This window comes from Parasteatoda tepidariorum, chromosome 2, assembly GCF_043381705.1.
Source record: "Parasteatoda tepidariorum isolate YZ-2023 chromosome 2, CAS_Ptep_4.0, whole genome shotgun sequence".
Lineage (NCBI taxonomy): Eukaryota > Metazoa > Arthropoda > Arachnida > Araneae > Theridiidae > Parasteatoda > Parasteatoda tepidariorum.
In genome coordinates, this window is record NC_092205.1 from 96,573,999 (window position 1) to 96,596,177 (window position 22,179).

At 31.2% G+C, this 22,179-nt stretch overlaps 1 protein-coding gene across 8 annotated transcripts in view; it reads right to left on the reverse strand.

Moving 5' to 3' along the window:
• LOC110282887 (eukaryotic translation initiation factor 4 gamma 1) overlaps positions 1-22,179 on the reverse strand; it is a 72,426-nt gene that overhangs the window by 48,381 nt on the left and 1,866 nt on the right. For 3 of the 8 annotated variants that reach the window (XR_011636256.1, XM_071178062.1, XM_071178061.1), the window contains exons 1-10: positions 20,048-20,370; positions 15,152-15,250; positions 12,986-13,277; positions 12,768-12,898; positions 10,844-10,945; positions 8,274-8,430; positions 3,346-3,443; positions 2,486-2,591; positions 1,650-1,747; positions 710-913 (exon numbers count right to left, since the gene is read on the reverse strand). Coding sequence is in view for 7 of the 8 variants with exons in the window: in XM_071178062.1 (XP_071034163.1) it covers positions 710-913; positions 1,650-1,747; positions 2,486-2,591; positions 3,346-3,443; positions 8,274-8,430; positions 10,844-10,945; positions 12,768-12,898; positions 12,986-13,277; positions 15,152-15,250; positions 20,048-20,143 (1,383 nt within the window). In the remaining variant the exon portion in view is untranslated. Of the gene's footprint in view, positions 1-709; positions 914-1,649; positions 1,748-2,485; positions 2,592-3,345; positions 3,444-8,273; positions 8,431-10,843; positions 10,946-12,767; positions 12,899-12,985; positions 13,278-15,151; positions 15,251-19,161; positions 19,189-20,047; positions 20,371-22,179 lie in introns of those variants that run through there. The other 5 variants (XM_071178058.1, XM_043056160.2, XM_071178059.1 and 2 more) reach the window with 4 other exon arrangements.

The window sequence follows — 22,179 nt, forward strand, 5'->3', positions numbered from 1 at the left end:
GGACCTGCCATCGACTGATGGTGTTGCTGAACAGTAGGCATTCCACCAGAGTTATACATTCCTGGTTGAGCAGCCGCAACCTGCACGATATCATGAGATGGATTGTTTGGTACAGTGGACAATTGTGTAGCGAAATCGTATTGCTCGAAAAAAATGAAGCTCTTATGAGAAATAAATATAATTAAAAACTAAATAAGCAATAAATGTAATAGAAATAAATCTAATAAAAATTACCTATTCCACAAGGATAAAAATCTATCATAGTCAGCTCATCACTAGCAGATTGGTAATAACCATACAGTAAGCTTTAGGTGCAGTGGATAATTTCCTAAATTGCTAACTCGTTGAAAGATCTTATGTGTATTATGATGTTTAACAATGTTAAAAAGCTTTTTAAGGGAACATATCCCAAGTNATACCCGATAAATCTAAAAATCTAAACCTCCCACAGTTAGTCTGATGGCGAAGGGACTCAAACCCATGATCCGTCTACCACTCAGGATATTTCATGTCAGCACTGTGGTCGGTGCAAGCCAGATGCTGATTAGTATCGACCAGCCATCAGTGGGATTCGAACCCGGTTTACCTTATTGGAAGGCGAACGCTCTATCCCCTGAGCCATCACGGTTCAAGAACAATTATTCAAAAAACTTGGTTTGAGTCTATATATTCCCACAATTTATAAAACTAAGATTTATATCTATCTTACCGGCATTGCCATAGGATTAGCACGCATCTGTTGACATTGCTGTGCTAAAGTAGCAGCTTGAGGATTATATACTGGACCAGCCATCGACTGATAGTGCTGCTGAGCAGTAGGCATTCCACCAGAGCTAGGATACTTTTCTGGTTGAGCTGCAACAGCCTGCGTATTCATATCATGAAGTGTATTGCTTGGTTCAGTAGACGATTTCTGGAAGGAAATCAAGCGATATCAATCTAAGAGAAAAAGCAGTTATGAATAATAAAAATTGACCACTTGCCACACGGACGAGCCTGCTTGGTGAAGTCGAGCAAATTTAAGGCAGAGTGTGCGATTCTTGTTTTTCAGTGGCGCCATCTGTGGCCAAGAATTCGACTTCGCCACACTATACGTCACACCTGTTTATAAGGCGGACTCATTCATACATCCATTTATTCATCCACAGATCGCAATTTCGACCTGAATCAGAGACGATCGATCTCCAATCCAGTACCCTCAGAGGTTTTGATTTGTTATGGGAACATGGAGAACTTTGCGACTCGACATAATTTTAACGTGCATCAGTTATGTAATTTATTTAATAGTAAATTATGTAATTGCCATTTTTGTCTAAGTGTACATTGTAATTTATTTTATAGTATATAATACATTATATTATTATTTAATTAAATTGTGTTGTATGGTGTTAATTTGATCTCTTCAAGGAAGTTTAAAATCTTTTCACCATTGGGTTATTATACGTAGCCTTATTTGGCACTTGCCACATAAGGTTACGTATAATCTGAGGTCTGAGGATTACTTAAACCAGATAAAATATCGTAAAATGAAAAATAAAAGTGAAGTTAGCCCACAATTTAGACAAGAGTTCATATACTATGAGTTGAACAAAAACTATTACAACTTGATTAGTTCAGGAACAAATGAACAATTAACGAAACAAATATACCTCAGTCAGTTTTAATTCATTGGGATCATCATTGCTATTACCACTTTCAGTTTTTGTAGAAGACATCAAGTCCTCTTCAGATATTTCAGAGGTTTGAGCTAAAAGAGAAATAATGAAAAAAAAAAGTTTTGAAATCACACTTAGAAACTTAAGTTCGGTAAAGTGAGTTTGAAAAAAATCAGGGAATGTGTCAGGGAAAAAAATTACATTCAATAATTAGTTTTAAATTTTTAACTGTTAAACTTGAAGTTAATAATATCATACAGGCCGTCCAACAGACCGCAAAAATGCAACTATAGAGTAGAAATTTGATGTGCGGAGAGAGTCAATTTTATTTATGAACTTTTGAGTTATTTTTTTTTCGAACATTAATTTGTTCGAATTTTATTGCAGTTTTAAATGATCCAGAAATTTATTCTTATTTTCTTTGCTTTAAATGAATTTTCATCAATTAATGTTAAAAAAATTTTTTTTCCCGCTATATCCTTCTATTAAAAGCACTAGCTTAAATTGATGGCGAAAGTAACAAAAAAAGTAGAAAGAGAGATTAGATTTCGGTGAAGACTGATTCAGCGGTGAACTGGGAACCGAGAAATCAGATTATTTTACCCAATAAAAACGAAACTGTTTCAGGGTTAAAAAGAACTTATCAGATGACCAAGTAGATGTATCAAGTAAAAATGACCCTACAATCCAAAATAGAAATTTTCAATCGCTTTGTTCCAAAAGCGAACATCGTCTATCAACAAGAATTTTAAATTATATACGAAGGAATCAAAGATTTACAATGTTAACAGGTTTTCAATTCAATATCAGTAAAATAAATAGAATGCAACCTGCTGCCCTCTCAGGACTAGAGCCTGAATTACAGTCAATTTCACCTCCACTCGAACTTTGCATTGCTCTTCCTGGTCCAAGCCTTATACTGTCGACATCAGTAAGCTTCAAAAAACAAAATTAAAATTTTTAAGTTTTCTTCTAATATAATATTTTTGCTCAATGAGTTTTGATTATACGACAAATTATAATTAGATGTATAAATCGTTATCACGAAATGTGTGTACAATCGCATTCTTATTTAAGGAAAAAAAGATTGCTTTGCTTAAGAAGAAAAACAATTTTAAATTTAAAAAAAAACATAATAATTAAGGCAGTTTTGCAAACTTTTTGAAAGCAATGTTCAGATCATTTTGAACTAGATCACAATATTACATAAAATATTTTTCGAAGAAGAAAATATATAAAGAGGGAAAGCTTCTTGGTCAGAAGAGTTTCATCAGAGACAATATTATTTAAGGAAAATCTTATTCTAGTATAATGGTTGGTTGGTGTCGTTGATTGGTCGTTGGTTGGTTGAATCATATTTCATGGTGTGCTTGAATAGTTTTTGTTATTTCTATGGCATTAAAAGAATACAAATCCTCTTCTGTGGGGTAGTTTAAGAGGTGAAGGCCTGCAGCGACTGCAGATTCTAGTATAATGATAGACAATAAATATAATATGATAAAATGATAGAATACTAAATATGATAGACAATACTAATATGATTCACTAAATGTGATACTTTTTTTTTGCGAAGAAAAAGGAAGATGGCCTGCTATTCAGATAAGAAGTTTCACACATAATGAGTTGAAAATGAAGTCGTTACAACTGGATTAATTAAACAATTAATATACTATTTACAAAACAAACAAACCTTAGACAGTGCAGGTTTTTCAGGATCAACAATACAACAGCTACTTATATTTTTTGTAGAAGACATCAAGCCCTCTTCAGATATTTCAGTGCTTTCAGCTAAAAGAGAAGGAAGGAAAATAAGGTTCAGAAAAATAATTTATGTATTAATTGGAGGTGCCATCAAGTCCTCTGAGGATATATAAATGTTTTGAGCTAAAAGAGAAGGGAGAAAAATAAGGTTCAGAAAAATAGTTTTAAATCACTCTGACTATTATTTTTTTTAAATGAAATACTTTTTTTTAAGAGATAAATAATAAGTGCCTACTTCCAACTCAATGTCAAAAATTAAGAAGAAAAAAAAGACTTCGCAGTTACATAAAAGAACATTAGAGTGAGAGAACGTTTTATAATTTGCCTTTCAATAAATAAAAAAATTATAAAAACGTAAATAAAGCTGCCGTTGCTGTTCTCATGATCATGAGTGTAGTATATCTACCACTACAAAAATACAATTCCAATTCACTAGTATATAAGGCATGCTAACTCGATTCTATGATGGGGTACCTTTTCATAGATGAAGGTTGACATTGTCGATATCTACCATCCCCACAATGGTGACACGGATGTGATGTGAACACGACTAACTTGACTGTAACGCCCACTTCGATCTGAACACGTCTACTTCGATAGATGATCCACATTGAACAGTTGACTTGCTACTTGTGACTATGAAATTATCCACCTCCTCACGCTGTTACTTCTCAGTCTCGATCACACACAACGTATATACTCGCCAGCTAGAGGCAACACAGGAGTGACCACGAACGTGAACTTAATAAAGCTCTCACGATCAGCATTCAAAAAGTACGGTGATCTTAATACAACTCTCCCTGCCTCTCACAAAAAACAGCAATGAATCAACTAGGGGTATCCGTTCATCGAATTCTATCATGGATATAATTCTGGTGGGGGAGTACTGTATCGTATCTACCACTACAAAAATACAATTCCAATTCACTAGTATATAAGGCATGCTAACTCGATACTACGATGGGGTACCTTTACATAGACGAAGGTTGACATTGTCGACATCTACTTTCCCCACAATGAGCTATAAAAAAATTTTACTATAAATTGTTTAATCTGATCACTGAAATTCATGGACTATCTAAGACAGTGTTCCCCAACCCCCGGTCCGCGGATCAAATAGTATCAAATGTCCGGCCCGCGGACATTTCATTAGAACTGAATTTAAATTTCTAGGTTTATACTCCAAATTAAAAATATCTAAGTCCCATTAAAATTTTTTTACTTAAAAAAAAGGGGCCCCCGAAGGTAGTGACATAAATTTTTCAATGTTTGTAATGTATCATTGTCTCTGATTACCCCCAGATGGAAACGTCTCATTGCAAAGAGACAAGCTCGGGGTTCTCATTGATTTAACGTCCTATAGTAAGTTAAAATGTTAAATCACTTTATATTTATTTTTTTTGGTGTAACTGTACTTTATTTTGAAGGTATGTTTAAATACAATTAAATTAAAAATAATAAATCGAAGTAATCTAAAATATAAACAATCTACGCCCTCACCCCACCCCGAGGTAAAATTATCAAATGATGACAGGTTCGCGGTGATAAAAAAGTTGGGGAACACTGATCTAAAATGTTGATTATTTTTAGAACATATGGAAATTACTTCTGTCAATGAAAAAAAGCGAGAAATATCTCAAGATTTTATATCTTAATTATATATCATATCTCAAGAGCAACAGCCGCTGTTTTGTGTGTTATACTTAACTTAAAAATTTAGTTTTGCTGCGCAAAAAACTATAAAACTTAGAAACTGCCAGATTATGAATTTCAAAGAACAAGGTTCGAGTAAGAAGAACGATGAGTCAGGGATCACGAGTTCGAAAAGCCACTGAAAGAGGGAGTTCGAACATTTAAAAATAATTTAAAGACAGAATTCGAAAATTATTAATTTCGATTGCTACGTTTTCTACCCTCATTATACAAATGCTATTTTTTGATTGGATGATAAATATGCTTGAATATATTTGACAAATCGAGATTAAATTTGGTGATTTTAATGATTGTATAGAGTGAATTTAGTTACCTCATGTTATAGAGAGTAGAATACTATTGAGGATTGTCTTCCTTTATGATGTTTAAGTTTAGTTATAATTTTTCTTGCTTAATCAAAATTCTTGTTAGTTCAAAGATGACTTTTTCATTACGCTTGCTAAGCATTTTCCACAACGCACTAAACTCTGCCAGCAGAAACTGTGAAGATTTGTTGAAAAAAGTTCATGGAGTTTAAAGGGAAAAAATTAAAAATTTCGATTATTAAGAAAATTTTTAACTGTTGCAGTAAATAATATTATGCAGGCCACTCAATGGACTGCGGAAATGCAACAACTGAGTTGAAATTTGACTTGCAGAAAGAGTCATTTTTACTTATAAACTTAACGTGAGATATTTTTTTAGAACATTAAATTTGATTGAAATTTATTGCAATTTTAAGTGGTTTAGAAATTTATTCTCATTTTCGTTTCGGCTTTAAATAATGACTACTTATACATTGATGTAAAAAAAAAACTTCCATCGGTATTTTTATATTAAAAGAAGTAGCTTAAATTGATGTCGAAAGTGATAAAAAAAAGTAGAAAAAATGAATAGATTTTAGTGAAGACTGATTAAGCGGTGAAATAGGCTCTGCGAAATCTATATATTCTAATCAATTAAAACGGAACTTTTTCAAAGTTAAAGAGAACAGAGAGTTGTCAGAAATGACGTATCAAGTATAAATGACAATAAATTGCTATTTAACCATTTTTCCCGATAAATTTCTAACATTGTATGCATCGCATAGTTTGATGTTGTTGTTGTTGTTACTTTACGTCGCACTAGAGCTGCACAATGGGCTATTGGCGACGGTCTGGGAAACATCCCGGAGGATGATCTGAAGACATGCCATAACAATTTTGATCCTCGGCGGAAGGGATGGCATCCCCGCTTCGGTAGCCCGACGACCTGCGCGCGAAGTCGAGCACTTTACGGTAGCACAGTTTAACGAGGACCAATACCGCACACCCTCGGTCCCTACGCAGACTGATCCAAGTGGTCACCCACCCGCACACTGACAGCAGCCAGTGATGCTTGACTTATGTGATCTGCTGGGAACCGTGTCTTAACGATCAGTCCACTGCGGGACCGCATAGTTTGATCAACGCTAATTAAGTTTGAACCCCTTACATGTTAATGTTTGCTTTTAGCGTATTTCGCCTTACCTCATCAGAAACTTTTCAAACAAATTAAAAAAATTTCACACATAACTATAAAATTAACTTATCGAAAGTTTATTCTATTCAGAAAATTAATTTTTAACAATTATTTAAATTTAATAAGAATCGGAAAAAACTTTGCACTGCGAGGTATACAAGTTTTTGCACTATTTTAAAAAATGTAATTTTCTGTAATAAAAGACTGCATTTGAATTAATTCTTGTGGAATCAAATTTTAAATGTACTACTTTTTAAAAAAAATTTTGATAACTCAGTAACTATTCTCCTAAATTTTGTAAACTTTGCCAAGCAAAATTTCACTCTTTAAAGCTATGCAAAAAAATCGCTTACTTTGCAAAATTCTTTAACTATTATTAAATAAAACAGTAAATAATACTACGTAATTATTAAAAATTATTTTTGCATGGAATTTTCTCTTATAAAGGAATTTTATAATTGTGAAATTTTTTTTATTCACTTAAAAAGTTTTCGAAATATGGCGAAATACACAAAAAAGTATAATTAACTTAAAAAGGGTTCAAACTTTCGACTCTTCTCCTGAACCAAGTTAACTGGACCGACTGAACCTAAACTGGTACTACCCTTCATGTTTTTTGGGCCCGTATTAAACTCAAATCGATCGAAAACAATAACTAAATATATGTACGATATTATGTATCAAAGATAAGTACGTTTTTTGTTAGATATCATACACTGTTAAAATTTTCATTCTAAAATTATGGTATAATAACTGGCAGCTGTCTGTTCATCAGATTAACCGTAAAGCTTACGGTAAAATTTTTTTTTCTTTTATGGTTTTGAAACCATTTACAAAAAATATGGTTATAAAACCATGAATACAAAATTATACGTTTTTTTAACCATTTGCAACTAGCAGTTTTCAAAAACTTTAAAAAGAAAAATATTTATTTAACTAGACATAGGATTTCGGCTTTTCATAAGGCATGGGAGAGTGCCGGACACTGGAAACTCTTCATGTGTTGAAGGGAATGGAGGAAATATTGTGATGTCAACACTAGGACTCTAATTCCAGTTTTGCCGGACACGAGATTGACAGACAAACCAACTCGGCTATAATATGTACGCAGTTGCAGGAAACTAAGCAGCTTCATTAGTTGGTGCGATTAGTTCAGGTGGTTCTAGTAGGTGCGATAAAATTCTGGTTGTTTAACCGTATTAGGTGAAAACAGTTAATAAACAGTTTTTCTCCAACTTAACAGTTTGATTGCCATTTTATTTATGGTTATTCGACTGTTTTGATGAAATATGGTGAAATAACCGTTCAATAAATTGTTATTTAACCATTTTTTTTTCGAGAAATTTCTAACAGTGCAACTGAAAATATCGTCTGCACTAAATAATTAGTATATTTAAGGTTAGGTCACCCAACCATTAAGATTGAGTCTTAATTTGTGAAAATACGATCATTTAAAGATTAAAAATTATTTTTGGAGTTTCGTTTTTTTCCCCCGCGTTGTGCGAAGCAACGTTACAAATTCCCGTATTAAACTAAAACAAACAAGGAAACATAGCAAAATTCAAATATAATAAGAAAATATAAATAAAATAAATCAGAATATGGATAACATATGCATATTACAGCATGAAATGCATTCTGGAGTTTTAACAAAAAGTTACACACCTATATTTTTACTTCTGTCTTGGTCATGAGGTACTCTTTTTTGGAAGGGAACGTTCTGGAGTTTCTCTTGTTCCTCATGTGCTTCAGGTTCAGCTTCTTTTTGAGTTAGTTTGATGGCTTTAGGATTGTTTTCGTCCTTTCTAGGAAACCGATTTTTCTAAAATGCGGAAGAATTATTTCTATACTTAATTTTATAACTCAAACAAAACTAAAAATAAAAAGTACTATGTAAAGAACCTCATTGCAAGAATGCTTAGAACCACATAAACTTAAGTCTGCATGAGCTTGAAAATAACAGTTGAACATGTATGCAATAGTTAACTAAGTACAGTAGAACTTCGAAGGATCGTTGTGATTAAGCGACGGATTAAGCGAACAATAGATACGAGAAAAAATCGAATGCTGCTTAACATATAATTACAGCGAATGATAAATAATAAAGAAGTGATGGACTCGAAAATTAATAAATTTACAATACGTATGAAAAATTTTAAGTGAAGAGATTACGCACTTAATGGAAAAATATTTATTGTGCAAAAGAAAGACGAGTTAGCGAATGTATTTATTTAAAATATGGAAAATTTTTTGGCTCGAACACTTTCATTTCAACACAAAAATAAATTTTCGACTTTTTTCCCAACTTTTTTCTTATAAATTAGTGCAAATATAGAAAGCTTCTTAAAGTTTCAAAGGCACCAAATATTTGCACTGATTGTGATTCTGTTTCATCGGTATCATTTTGCACTTCTTCAGTTTCTGCTACCATTTTTCCAACTGACATCCCGCCACAAGTTTCCGTGTTTTCATCAACTCACTGTGGGCCAGAAGACCATGATCTTTGGCCAAAAGTCAAAAATTAAATTTTCAACTAAAATATGTGTAGGCAGTTTTAATATAGCCCAAATTAAGTATTCAAAATCATTCCAAATATTATAGTTTACTTTTTGGATCAACAAGAGTACAATGTAATGAAAAATACGTTAAAAATTTTTTTTAAATGTAACTTTTAAATTTTTATTTCAGAAATATATTTAGGAATTTCACCTTACTGTTACATTTTTATCAGAGTAATTAGTCTGAAATTATAGTACAATTTTTCAATTTCTTGGATTATTAATATCTTAAAGTTTATATCTTATCATTTGACATTTTACAATGTTTGAATGACTTTCGAAACTTAGTTCCAAAAAGTTCCACGAGGTAATTAGCTAATATTTTTTTGTTGTCTTCTTTGATGCTTGTTCTTTCGAAAAAACCTGCCCCATTTTGCCCGTATTGCAATGGTGGACAAAATTCCCTGAAAAACAAAAATAATGTTTTTTTTCTTCATGTTCTCGCATTATTTTGTAATATTCGCGTTATTTTGTAATATTACTTCAGAAATATAATTTGCTTTTCATTTTCAATGAAAAATTACGAAAATTATTATATTTTCATGGCTATATTTAATTATTTAAACGTACTATAGTATTTTTTTAATTTTTGCTCGCCATATTTCAGCCGCCATTTTGTTTTTTGGGGTATTTTTAGTGTATTTCAAAATTTTAACTATGAATTCAATTTACCTGCACATAAAAACCCCTAAATACAAATTTTGTAACAAATTTTATCGAAATACTAATTTTGGCCACAAAACCTTGGATGCTGGCCCACTGTGCAACTGAAGAATTATACATCAAACGTTGATGTTTTCCCCAAAATGTAGCAAATCCACCAAGAGTCATGTGTAGGTGAAATTTTTTCATGATAGAAGCGTGATAGATCTTTTAGTTTCAGAAACATTCTGAACGGGTAATATGAACATTATTTTTTTTTTATCGCATAACGTTTCTCACGGGAACGGAAAAAGAGACGATACATATGGGAAAACGATGAATCGAAGTTCAATTGTAGTAAACTGTTTCGGAACGGAACTTTTATTTAAGTCGCACTAAAGCTGCACTATGAGTTATTGGCGACTGTCTGGGAAATATCCATGAGGATGATCCAAAGACAACACATGTACGCCCAAGCCTACTTCACAGCGAGGAGGACGCATTTATCCACCATCCATCAGCAACTCGTAATTTTGAACTGAACCAGATCAATATCAATCTTCGATCCAGTATTCCTAGAAGTATGGTTTGTTATGGGTACTTGGAGGACTTTGTGACCCCGACAGATTTTAGCGAAAATCAGTCGCCATTTTGAACACAGGAAATCTTCAGCCGGTAGAAATCGAACTCGTGACCTTTTGGACATGGGCCACCAGTCAAGGTCATCCCAGCCCTGTATTGAAATGGAAATTATTCCTAAATCACTATTTATATCAAGATTATTTTTGAGCGCATTATTAAGTTTTTGCTCCTTAAAATAATTCCTTTCTTGCATTTCATATAGAACTGGAATTGAGGTCTTTCTGATTTAGAGTTAATTATTGTATCTCTTATTTATTTATCTCTAAGTTTCTAAATTGTACCACAAAAGAAGATAGTCAACATTTGTTAAACATGTCAATTGAGCATTAACAGCACTTCTAATGTGCCATACAAAATATGAGATATATGCACATAAAGTATATTTGAACATACCATTCTTGGTACACCTCTCCGAGGTAAAGATGGCCAAAAGTGATCTCGGTAGATAGACAGTACAGGCAATAACTTTGGTCTGCCCAACTTATGTACATGAGGCTATTAAATAAATAAAAAAAATTATAATGAAATAATAATAAAAAATATATATGAAATAAAAATAAAAAATAATATGGATTAACTCTTTATTATCTAAGCATCTACCTTATGAATGTTACTTTGTAAACAATACAGAACTTATAAAAGCAAAGATTTTTAAATTATATTTCTTAATGTAAATTGTGTATATAAATTAGACTGTAGATACACTTAACACGAGAAGCTTTAAAAGCAAAGCTAAAAGTTAAATACAAGGATAAAATGTTGAAGTTTTTCATAATTGATACAGATTAAAATTAATAATTACTGATGCTGACATAATACCGTTGAAGTATACACAGAGGGGATCTAGGACAATTTCTTTATTACTGCTCTAGTATAATTAGGTATCTAAATTTATAAATTTTAATTTTTGAATGAAATTAGGTACAGTTACATTTTTATATATTTTTTGCTATTTGAGAGAAGAACTTTCTAATTCATTTTTCCTCACATTAAGTTAAAGCAAATTATTATTACTGACGCATTTACGCTACAAGAACGCATTTGTAATGCACTTGCGTCGGTGACTGCACAAATGCTTCAAAATGTATGGCTTGAAATGGACTACCGCCTACAGGTTGTCCGTGTGACAAAAGGAAGTCGCATAGAAAATCTGTAATGCATGTATACAAAATTTTGAAGTTCCTTCAACATTCTATGTGAATTTTATAGATAAATTCTTTTTCATTAAATAGTTATAGCTTTTTGTAATCGCTATATTCATTTCGAATTACCCTGTATAACCATAATTAAAAGGTTTCTGAGAAACAAAAACTTATAACATCTTATTTCAGTTTATAACAGTCTTATGCATGATTGCTAAAGAGATGGGCAACTCTTTCAAGAAAATTGATTTAGAATTTCGACAATGAAAGTTAACTTTAACACTGACCATTACAACATTTCTTATTCCTTCTTAGCATCGTAATATTCATAAAAATATTATCGTTATTAAAACAACTGAGTTTTTGAAGTAACGGAAATAATGTCAAAATGTTTAAAATATAACATCACTTCAAAAATAAATTCAGATTTATTTATTTTTTAAAAAAAATGATATAAAAAGACTGTCTAGACAGACTGTTCAAAACTTTGCAGCAAAAAATTTTAACAATTTTGATGATGCTATGAAATACACCGAAGCGCCATTACATTATGACCATCTATAACAATGGGCTCGCCCAGGTTTTCATGGTTTCTGGCCCAGGAATAATGTTTTCATGAGGCACATTAGGACCCATAATCCTCATAGAACACTCCCTGACGTCTGTAAGCTACTTGAACACAGTTGTAGACCAGGTTCACCCATTCATGGCGACAGTTTTTCCAGCGGGGGATGGTGTTTACCAACAGGATAATGCACCATGTCATAAGGTTCGAATCGTCGAGGAACATTGCAGTGACTTTCAAGTCATGTCTTGGCCTCCAAATTCACCTGACCTTAATCCAATAGAGCATTTGTAGTCCTACTTGGAAAACCAAATTCGTGCCGCCACGATACCCCCTCGCAATGTGAGGGAATTGCCGGACCAGTTAGTGAGCACTTGGTACCAGATACCTCAGACTACCTATCAGCACCTTGTGGAATCAATGCCGCGGCGGGTGCTAGCAGTTTTGGGGTCTGAAGGTGGTCCTACATGTTATTAGCAGAATAATCATAATGTAATGGCTCTTCGGTGCATATTGTAGTGATGTTGAAATTCTCTGAAATCCCTGAGCTTATGCAAGAAAAATAATAAAGGTATTTTACTATGTGCAATATATAGAATAATAATTATACCTTGTCTTTAATGACATCTAGGTTTGGCAATTTCTGAGGTTTAACTAAGGACATAGGCACGCATTGTAATTGAAGAAGAAAATTCCTATCGTATCGCTTATTCCCCTCTTTATTTACAGGACTCCATTGATCTATAAAAAAAAATCACACATGGTTTATAAACAAATGATTTCAAATTGCAAAGAATAATTAGTATCAAAGGAATCACACACACACACCTTCTTTGTAGTTGTATTTTATTTTATTTGATTGTTTTATTTTATTCTGCGCTTGATCATCTACATTTTCTTTGTCTTCATTTTCAGTTGTAGGTGAAACTGAAAATGAATCACTCTGCTGTTCAACTAGTGAGATGTCACTCTGAGGTGAATTGTCAGAGAGTATTCCCCAAGGCAGATGAATAGTATTAAGTAATTCACTATTTACAATTGCAGCAGGAGGTAGAGGCTGTTCATCTGCTTGGCTTTGAGGGACTTCTGGAGAGGTTGAAACTGACACTGCGACAACCTCCTGAAATTGGAAGAAATCCAGTCAAAATGGTCAGACACTGATAAATTGATATTCTCTGCATCAAGTCATTATGCACTCAACTCCAGTAATTAAACAATTAATAAAAGATTGACTATTTTAAAAAACAGGGATATAATCCTTGTATATGGATAATAAAATGAATAAGGAGTATGCACTTGCTGTGTCGGAAAACCTCCGAAAACCCGCGTAATTCAAATAAAAAAACCTTGATAAATCCGAAAATCAACGTCAAAAATTGTAAAACGTTTATTTTAAGAGGAATATGGTTGGTTGGTTGGTTCTAATGCCACTTGCCACACGGGTAAGCCTGCTTGGTGAAACCGAGCAACTTTAAGACAGAGTGTGCGATTCTTATTTTTCAGTGGCGCCATCTATGGCCAAGAATTCGATTTCAGCCACATCATACGTCACACCTGAGGCCCTTCAAAATAAGATTAACTAAGTTTACGTGGCAATGGTTTCTTACAAAGTGGTTTCCGTCTACGATGATTTTGAAAATCATGCGTATCGTATTGTAAAGATAAAATAACCTAAAAAAGGAAAAAATATACCAAAAACTTACTTTCACAAACCACCTGAAATGGAGTTACTTTTATAAACTTTAATGCAAGTAGCTTGTAGCAATTCTGTTCCAAGTTTATTCATCAAATTCTTCCTTAAAATCAGGCATTGTATAATTTTTCTCAAAAGTGCTGACACAGATTTTGTAAGGAAACCCCAATAATTAAGTTGGTCAGTTTTGTTTATCTCTATTAAACCCCCAGCTTTTCTCACGATATTCAGCAAAATAATAACAACTTTTAGTGTACTTAATAAATCTTATGATAGAACAATACATTGTAAAACAATTCATGTTAAGAGCTTAAGTTTCTCCCAATATGTGTTAAGAAAACGATCATCAAGAAATTTTTTAATTAGATCTGTTTGCATTACAAACTTACATGTATGTACCTTATTTAAATATTTGGGGTACATGTATGTACCCCAAAAATGATATTTTACCTATTTCATTGAATTTATAAGTGCGATTTATTTGTTGCATTCATTTTAAAAATGATCTTTCAGAAACAATATTTATATTCGACACGAATATAAATACTGAGGCAATGAATTTTGCTGAATATAGTTCAGAAGGGAATTTACAAAACAAATCAATTGCTTATTAGAATATGCAAATAGAAGAATAATTTATCTTTCCTATAAGTTATGCTTAAGCAAGTTACTTTTTTTATCCGGCAAATGGATCTAATTCTATTATAACAATATTTATCAATAAAAAAAATTATAAGTCAAAAAATTCATTAAACAAAATTTATTATTTAGTAAAAAATAAGGACGCAAAATAAAATTTGGACTAAGGCAACTTATATATCATTTGTTAGATAATGCGCTTATCTACATCATATCTTATCGTTTTGACTTTTGAGACCGAATCATTTAAATTTTTTACACAATATTCTGAAGAGAAAATTGTGACAACAGTGTAAATTCCAATAATGTTGACAGCTATTATAAAGAATTGCAATTACCTTGCAGTCCACAAATTAGAGAAATACAAGCCGGTAAATAAGAAGCATAGTTCTATTATTAATATATTAGGAATGTAGAGAAATGGATTGCATTTTGAATATATTTAAAATAAGTGTGAAAATAAAACCAAAGGAATGAATAGAAAAGACTGCTATAGAAAATTTAAAATTAGTTTCAATGACTTATAATCATGTAAAAAATTCCGATTTAATTTAATTACTGAAATACGTCACATCATGAGTCTCCTAGACATTGATTATTTTCCACTAAACTCATACAAAACTTAAAAAAGTAATATTTTGATATGGTATTTCATAACTTACCCTCGTTAAATCTGTTACTTCTTGCAACTTAAATCTGACCTTAGAATTGTTTGAATGTTTGTCTAATATTTTCTGCATTTGTGTAAAATAACCTTCCATCTGAAAAAAAAGAGACTGTCAAAATACAGCAAAAAATATGACAAGAAGTTGAGTTTTTTCTTTTTTCTTTAAAAAAAATGACATGCTTAAAAGCCATTACTTTTATATTTATATCTGATTCTGAAAATCAAAAACGCATTTTTGAAATTTATTTGTCCAAAGTATTTTACGCGAAATTTTTTTTATTTATTATTTAATTTAATGATAAACAAAAGATTTTTTAATAAAAAAAAATTATATAAAAAAAGTAAGAGTAAAACATTTTAAATAAAGAAAAGGTAAATAAAAAAATATTAAGTAAGATACATGTAGAACAATTTATAAATCTATATTAAAAAATATTGCGCAATCATGCACAAAACTGAAAGTCACATGACGTCACAATGAAATGAGTCAAAAAACCTTATCCTACAATAATGAAAAAGACGCTTTCAGTTTTTAACATTTGTTTGCAATTCTAAAAAAATACTTATACAGTCGACTCGTGTTATAACGACCCTGTGATAGAACGACCAACATGATATAACGACCCTGTGAAGGAGTCCCAATTCACATCCATAAAAGATAACGTTATTTTACTCTTGCTACAACGACCGTAAAAAAGGTCAACTCTTAATATAACGACCCTCTCTGAATTTGAACACAGCTCTTTTCTAACTTCCTATTGGAAAGTGGGGTTGAATGGTTGACCTTGAACAAGCACACCTCCGTTAAGTCCTGTTAACATGTTACTTCAACAAATTAATGCACATCAAAAAATTAATGTCTTCATCTAGTGAAGCCTCGTTTATGTTCCTCGGTTTACTCTTCTTTATAATACTGCAGATTATGTACATAAAAAAAAAATTCGTTATATATACCGCAAATTATGTACATCAAAAAATTAATTTATTAGAAACTAGATTTTTCTTTGTCCTACTATGTTTTTTAATCTGTACTTTAAAATAAAATTCTTAATTGTTAACAGTTGTAATTCAATTGTTAAAATGTCATCATGTTTTATTAATGTACGTATCCTATCCTTTTTTGGTTTATAACATGTATACCACAAATAGTATATGCATGCATTATGACGTTTAAAACCATTATGTGACCGATTTTCTAAGGAAATTTGTTCATTTTGATATGGCGACCATTTGATGTAACGACCAGATTGGGGCAGTCCCGATGGGGTCATTATAACGCGAGTCAACTGCATAAGATTATGTTGTAACTCGATTATGTTGTAATTAATTCATGTGATTTTAAAACTTAGCTATGAACTTTAAAGCTTTCGTAGGTTTCGGTGATCTACAATAAATGATGAAAGAAAAGAAGTATTTTTGTACACCCTATGCTAAAAAAATCGAGCAATTAATTTGTAACTTGTATCGATTACTTTGGTTGTTATTTGCAATGACTGTATAAAATTTCATAAATCTAACTTAAATATTTATGGTAATATTGGTATTTGTATAAAAAACAACAACTTGTCTTATATTTTATTATGCTATAACTTTAACAATATTTAATAAAATTAAAAAAAATTTTGGAGTAATTAAAAAAATTAAATAATTAATTAAATTGCAAAATTATTTTTTAAAAATTTGAACAAAATTCGTTAAAAAATGCGCAAGATATGACTATTTAAAGTAGTTCTTTTACGCTGTGCAGGCGATAGGCAAAATTGAAAAAAAAATTATTTCATAATTTCGTAGTGACTCGTGTTTCGCAACTAATTGAAAAAAAATCTGGTTTGAATATTTTAATTTAAAGAGTTTCAAGCAATTTTCTAAGTAATTTTTGTATTTCCTTAAAAAAAAATTATAAGGTGTGTTCTATAATTTGTATTTTTTATCATAAGACAAATTTAAAAAAAAAAATGATTGTGATCTCCTTATTGTGATCACTGGTTACCCATTGGTCAAATGTTTTTTTTTCTTTTTTTTCTGGTTTAACCCCGATAAACGCCACGACATTTAAAATCATGGGTTGCAAAAACTGTCTCAATGGATGCTTGTCTTCGGATTGGTTTTCAAATCCTGCCTATGTACGTGTTTCAAGACATCACAAAATATTTTTCCTTCTTCAGTATTCATATTTATATTGAAATCACAATTATAAGTTAATAATAAAAAGAATCTAAAAATACTTTAAATTATTATTATGTAAATACTGACTGATGGTGAATATAAGAAGAATAAAAGATGTCTAAAAAAATTATCAAACAGCAGCGATCACCATAGCAACGCATGCAATATCGACGCATGCGCACTGCATGTTCTCATATCTCAAAAATAAACTCACCAACTTAACGAATAACAAAATTAAAAGTGAAAAAAAAGAATTTTAAAAATATTGTCGAACAGAGCGGTCGCCATAGCAACGCATGCGCTCTGTTTACTATTACTCTTGAGCAGAGTTGAAAAGTGTGAAGACGTCCAAATAAGGTGCGGACGCTATCAAATCTAAAACATTGATGCAAATGGGTAAAAAAAAGAAAAAAAACTTAAAATAAAAAGAGATTTTTCGCAAATTCCATTTTATACCAAAAGACAAAATTTAATAACAAATTTTAATACCTTACAATAATCATCCGGTCACAAACTGTGATGGTATGAGAAAAGAAAATAAGCAGAAGAAAATATTCTTCTTTGAGAGATGATCCCCCACAATGCAGGTGTCATTTTTAATATATCTTGCTTAATAGTACCAAATAAAATTTGTGAAAAACCCCTTATCATTTTAAGCTTTCTTTTGAAAAACCACAAAACTACCTAGAAAATTGCTTGAAATTTTTTAAATTTATAAGATATTCAAAACAGACTTTTTTCATTAGTTGCCAAATACGATTCACTGCAAAATTATAAAAAAGATTTTTTTTTTAATTTTTCCGCTCATGCGCAGTGTAAAAGAACGATTTTCAATAGTCATATTTTGCTCAATTTTTAACAATTTTTTTTCAAGTTTTAAAACAATAATTTTGTATTTATATTTTAATTGCTCTGAAAATTTTGTTTAATTTTTTGAAATATTTTTAAAGTTATAGCAAAACAAACGTAAGACAAAAAAATTAGTTTTTTTTAAAAATAAAAAATGCCCATATCACAATAAATATTTAAGCTATGTCTATTAAATTTTATGCAGTTATTGCAAATAATAGCTAAAGTAATCGATATAAGTTAAGAGCTTATTGCTTGATTTTCTGGCATAAGTTGTTCATAAATAATTGTTTTCTTCCGTAATTTATTGTTGGTCCCTGAAACCTCTGAAAGTTTTAATTCTTATTACGAAGTATGAAATATGATTAATTATAGATCGTAAATCTGATAACAAAATAATTGCACAAACCTTCCAAGATTATTTTTTATGAACCTTCATAAACTTCGGACTAATAACGAACTGAAATATTTAAAACTTGAGCTTGAAACAGAAAAATGTCAAGAAAAACTTCTCAATTTTAACACGTTTTGTTTTTCTGATACAATTATCCTATACAAATCGAGAATTTAATTTCTTATTAAAGAAAAAAAAATGAAAATCACTAAAATAAAGTATATATATATATCACTTCAAGTTATATCTGGCTATAAAACTGGTTTCGGTAAATTTTTATTCTGCCAATAGTTATTTAACATATTTCAACAACGTATTTGCTTTTTCAACACTTAAATATAAATTTTAAAATTTTTAATATCGTGTGCACTTTTTTGATCAGATATTTTCATGATTAAGGGAGGTCATTACGAAACACTCTCTGTAATGTTTTATAGCTCAATATATCTGTAGGTGCTTGACTAGCTTTCCCAGTAGGATAACTCAGATTGAAGATCTTTAAAAACTTCAAACTTGCAGTTAGTTACAAGAATAACTTTCATCACTTTTCCTTATAAATAAAAGCACTGTTCAAAATGAAAACAAAGAACACTTACACTTTATTTCGAACGTTTAGCTTTTTATCGTCTAGTTCATGGGTTTCCAACTAACATGAGGCCGGGGGGGGCTACAATTAAAAACACAAATCAAATGGTGGGCCTCAACTTAATCAAAATTTTGTGTAGGACTCTTTTATGTTTGAAGGAACATTAAATATTAATGTCATATTTTTACTAAGTTGTACAAAACAAAAGTATTGAATTATAAATTTAAAATAAGAAGTAGATTTTTAAAAATACTTAATTGCATATTAAAACATTCGGGCTACAATAACTTTAATGAGCATCCAATGTATTAAACAATTAATGTGCAACAGGTATCTAATTGTTGAGATGTGAAACTTTAAAGAGGTTGATATTTAAACTTTTATAGTAGAACACAAAATGTTCAGTGACAAAATTGAGGTTTGTCTGCTGCAAAAACCAGAGAATGGATATTTACATTTTAAATTTAAAATTTACAAATGCGTGTGTAAATATTTTCGTCCAAAATGAGTGGTTTCAAAAAGTTAAATCGGAGAATTCCTTCGAGAAGATTTGTGATACACACATGCTAAATTATATTTACAAAGTACAAAAATTAAATAAAAAAGAGCAACATACACGATTATTTTTGTATTTGAATAAATATTTTCTTGGATGCAAAACCTGAGAAATAATTTTTTTTTGCACCGTTGGTATGATAAATTTCACAGAAACGAAGAAATTCGGTTTTTATTAACGAGAAAAGTATATTAAACCCATATAGATTTTTTACGAAAATTGTCCACAAAAAAATGACGGATTTATATATTTCAGTTCGCTGGCGACACAAAAGGCTTCGGGGATTGGATGCGGCCCCCGGGCCGCCAGTTTCAAACCACTGGTCTAGTTCATTACCTACCGTTTTTAGTAAGTTACTCAAACACTCAAGTGATTCTTCATCTCCTTGCGAGAGCAACCTCATTATACTTTCATGCATGATTGGTTCAGTTAACATTCCAAATTTAAGGAGTTCTTCACCAACAAACCAATAAAGACAATAACTTTAAATTTATCCTTTATACATATCCATCCTTTATACATTATACATCTTTTATACATTATGTATCCTTTGATACATAAAATCCACTATTTAGAAACAGGAACATTAACAGCACATATTTATAACCAAGAATTTTGATCACCTCCGTCTTTCATTAAAAAACGATACACTGATAAACAAACGAAACTTCAAAACTGATAAGAATGCCAAATATGATAAACTATGTTGATAAAAATAACAGACGTGCTTGATTAATTTTCTGATTGTTGTCGCGTAACTTTAAAATTAAAATAAGTTATCTTTATATTTCCTTGTAAAATCATGAATTCTTCATAGATCATAGTCACCAATGCATACAAATATAAATCAGTGAGGTTGATTCATTAAACAATTACGAGTGAAAAAGAACTTAAAGATTAGGTAGAGACCGTGTTCTTTCAGAAACTATGAAAGAGTACATAGCTTCATAGTCATGTGGCTTCTTTTAACGGACCGGTTCTCAGACTGCTTCCCTCCCACCGGCGATCACATGTTACGACCATGTAACAAAACATTATATTTATAGAAATAATAAATACATCGTAAACATTATATTTATAGAAATAATAAATGCATCGTAAACATTAAAGCAGGCTTTCATTTGCTTCATAATTGCGTGCTGTTAGCAGTATTGAATTTCGGTATACATTACACGATTAAAAAAAAATATATAAAAATTTTGATCGATAGAAAATTTGTAGCCATTAAAGAGAGAGTTACGCGATGCAATTTTTTATAAAAAGATTGAAAATCGTCCACCATATATCACATAAAACTGTCATTAATCAAATTAAGAAATCTTGTGTTATATAATCTTTGAGATAGAAAAGCGACTTGTCAGTGAAATGTCCAACGATTGCTAACACTTTAAAGATGATCTGATACCTATTGATCTGAAACAATATGGGATTTCAACCACCACCGGGACCGAACCCCAGTTCTTTGCTTTGACAGCTCAGTGCTTTAACCACTGAACCATCACAACACTTTTCTTCTCTGAAACTTTGACGTTGGTAAAAATTTTGATTTTTACCAACGTCTTTATTGCGCAGTGTTTTTTCCTCCTTTTCGTATTCAATTTTGTCCTTACGTTTAAACATCTATGATCATTTCTATGCTCAAATTCAGCTATATTGTTTTAGACATGTTATGCTCGATATCTACCCTACTGAAAATAATTCCCGGTATAAAAAAGTTATACCGGCTTATGAAACACAGGTTCCGGTATAAAATTGATTCCGAACCCAGTATCATACCGGAACCGGTGTTTCATAAACCGGTATCAAACTGATTCCAGTATGATACTGGATCCGGTATCATATCGGAACCGGTGTTTTATAAGAGGGTATAAAATTGATACCGGTATTATACCGGATCCAGTATCATACCAGAACCAGTACTTTATAAGCCGGTATCAAACTGATTCCGTTATGATACCGGACCAAACAATAAACCGATATCATACCGGAACTTGTGTTTCACAAGCTAGCAGGATACGGGCTTTGGTATCATACCTAAACTGTTGTTTAAATGGCTGGTATCATACTAGAGCCAGTATATACTGGTAGTGTACCACGCACAGTATACTGGGATGGTGTTTTAAAAACTGGCTTATTTTTAACACAAATATAATGTGGTACTACAGTTTGACACAGGAACGTTAATGAGCAGCTCCGAATGAGAATTATAATACTCTGATTTGCATAAAGTAAAAACATTCAACACACGCAATGAGAGAATCTATATATTATATAGCTTTTCTCTTAACTAAGAGTAAAATAATAAAATGAAAGATATAATTGAAATTCATGCTATTTTAAAAACATTTGGCGTCATTTAAAGTTTTTCTTTGCTATGGAGACCGTTGGTTTTAAATTTTTACTTAATGAATTAAACATTCCAGCAACATCCGGTTGTGGATTATAAGGAGTCAAAAAGGTTGAAGTTTCACA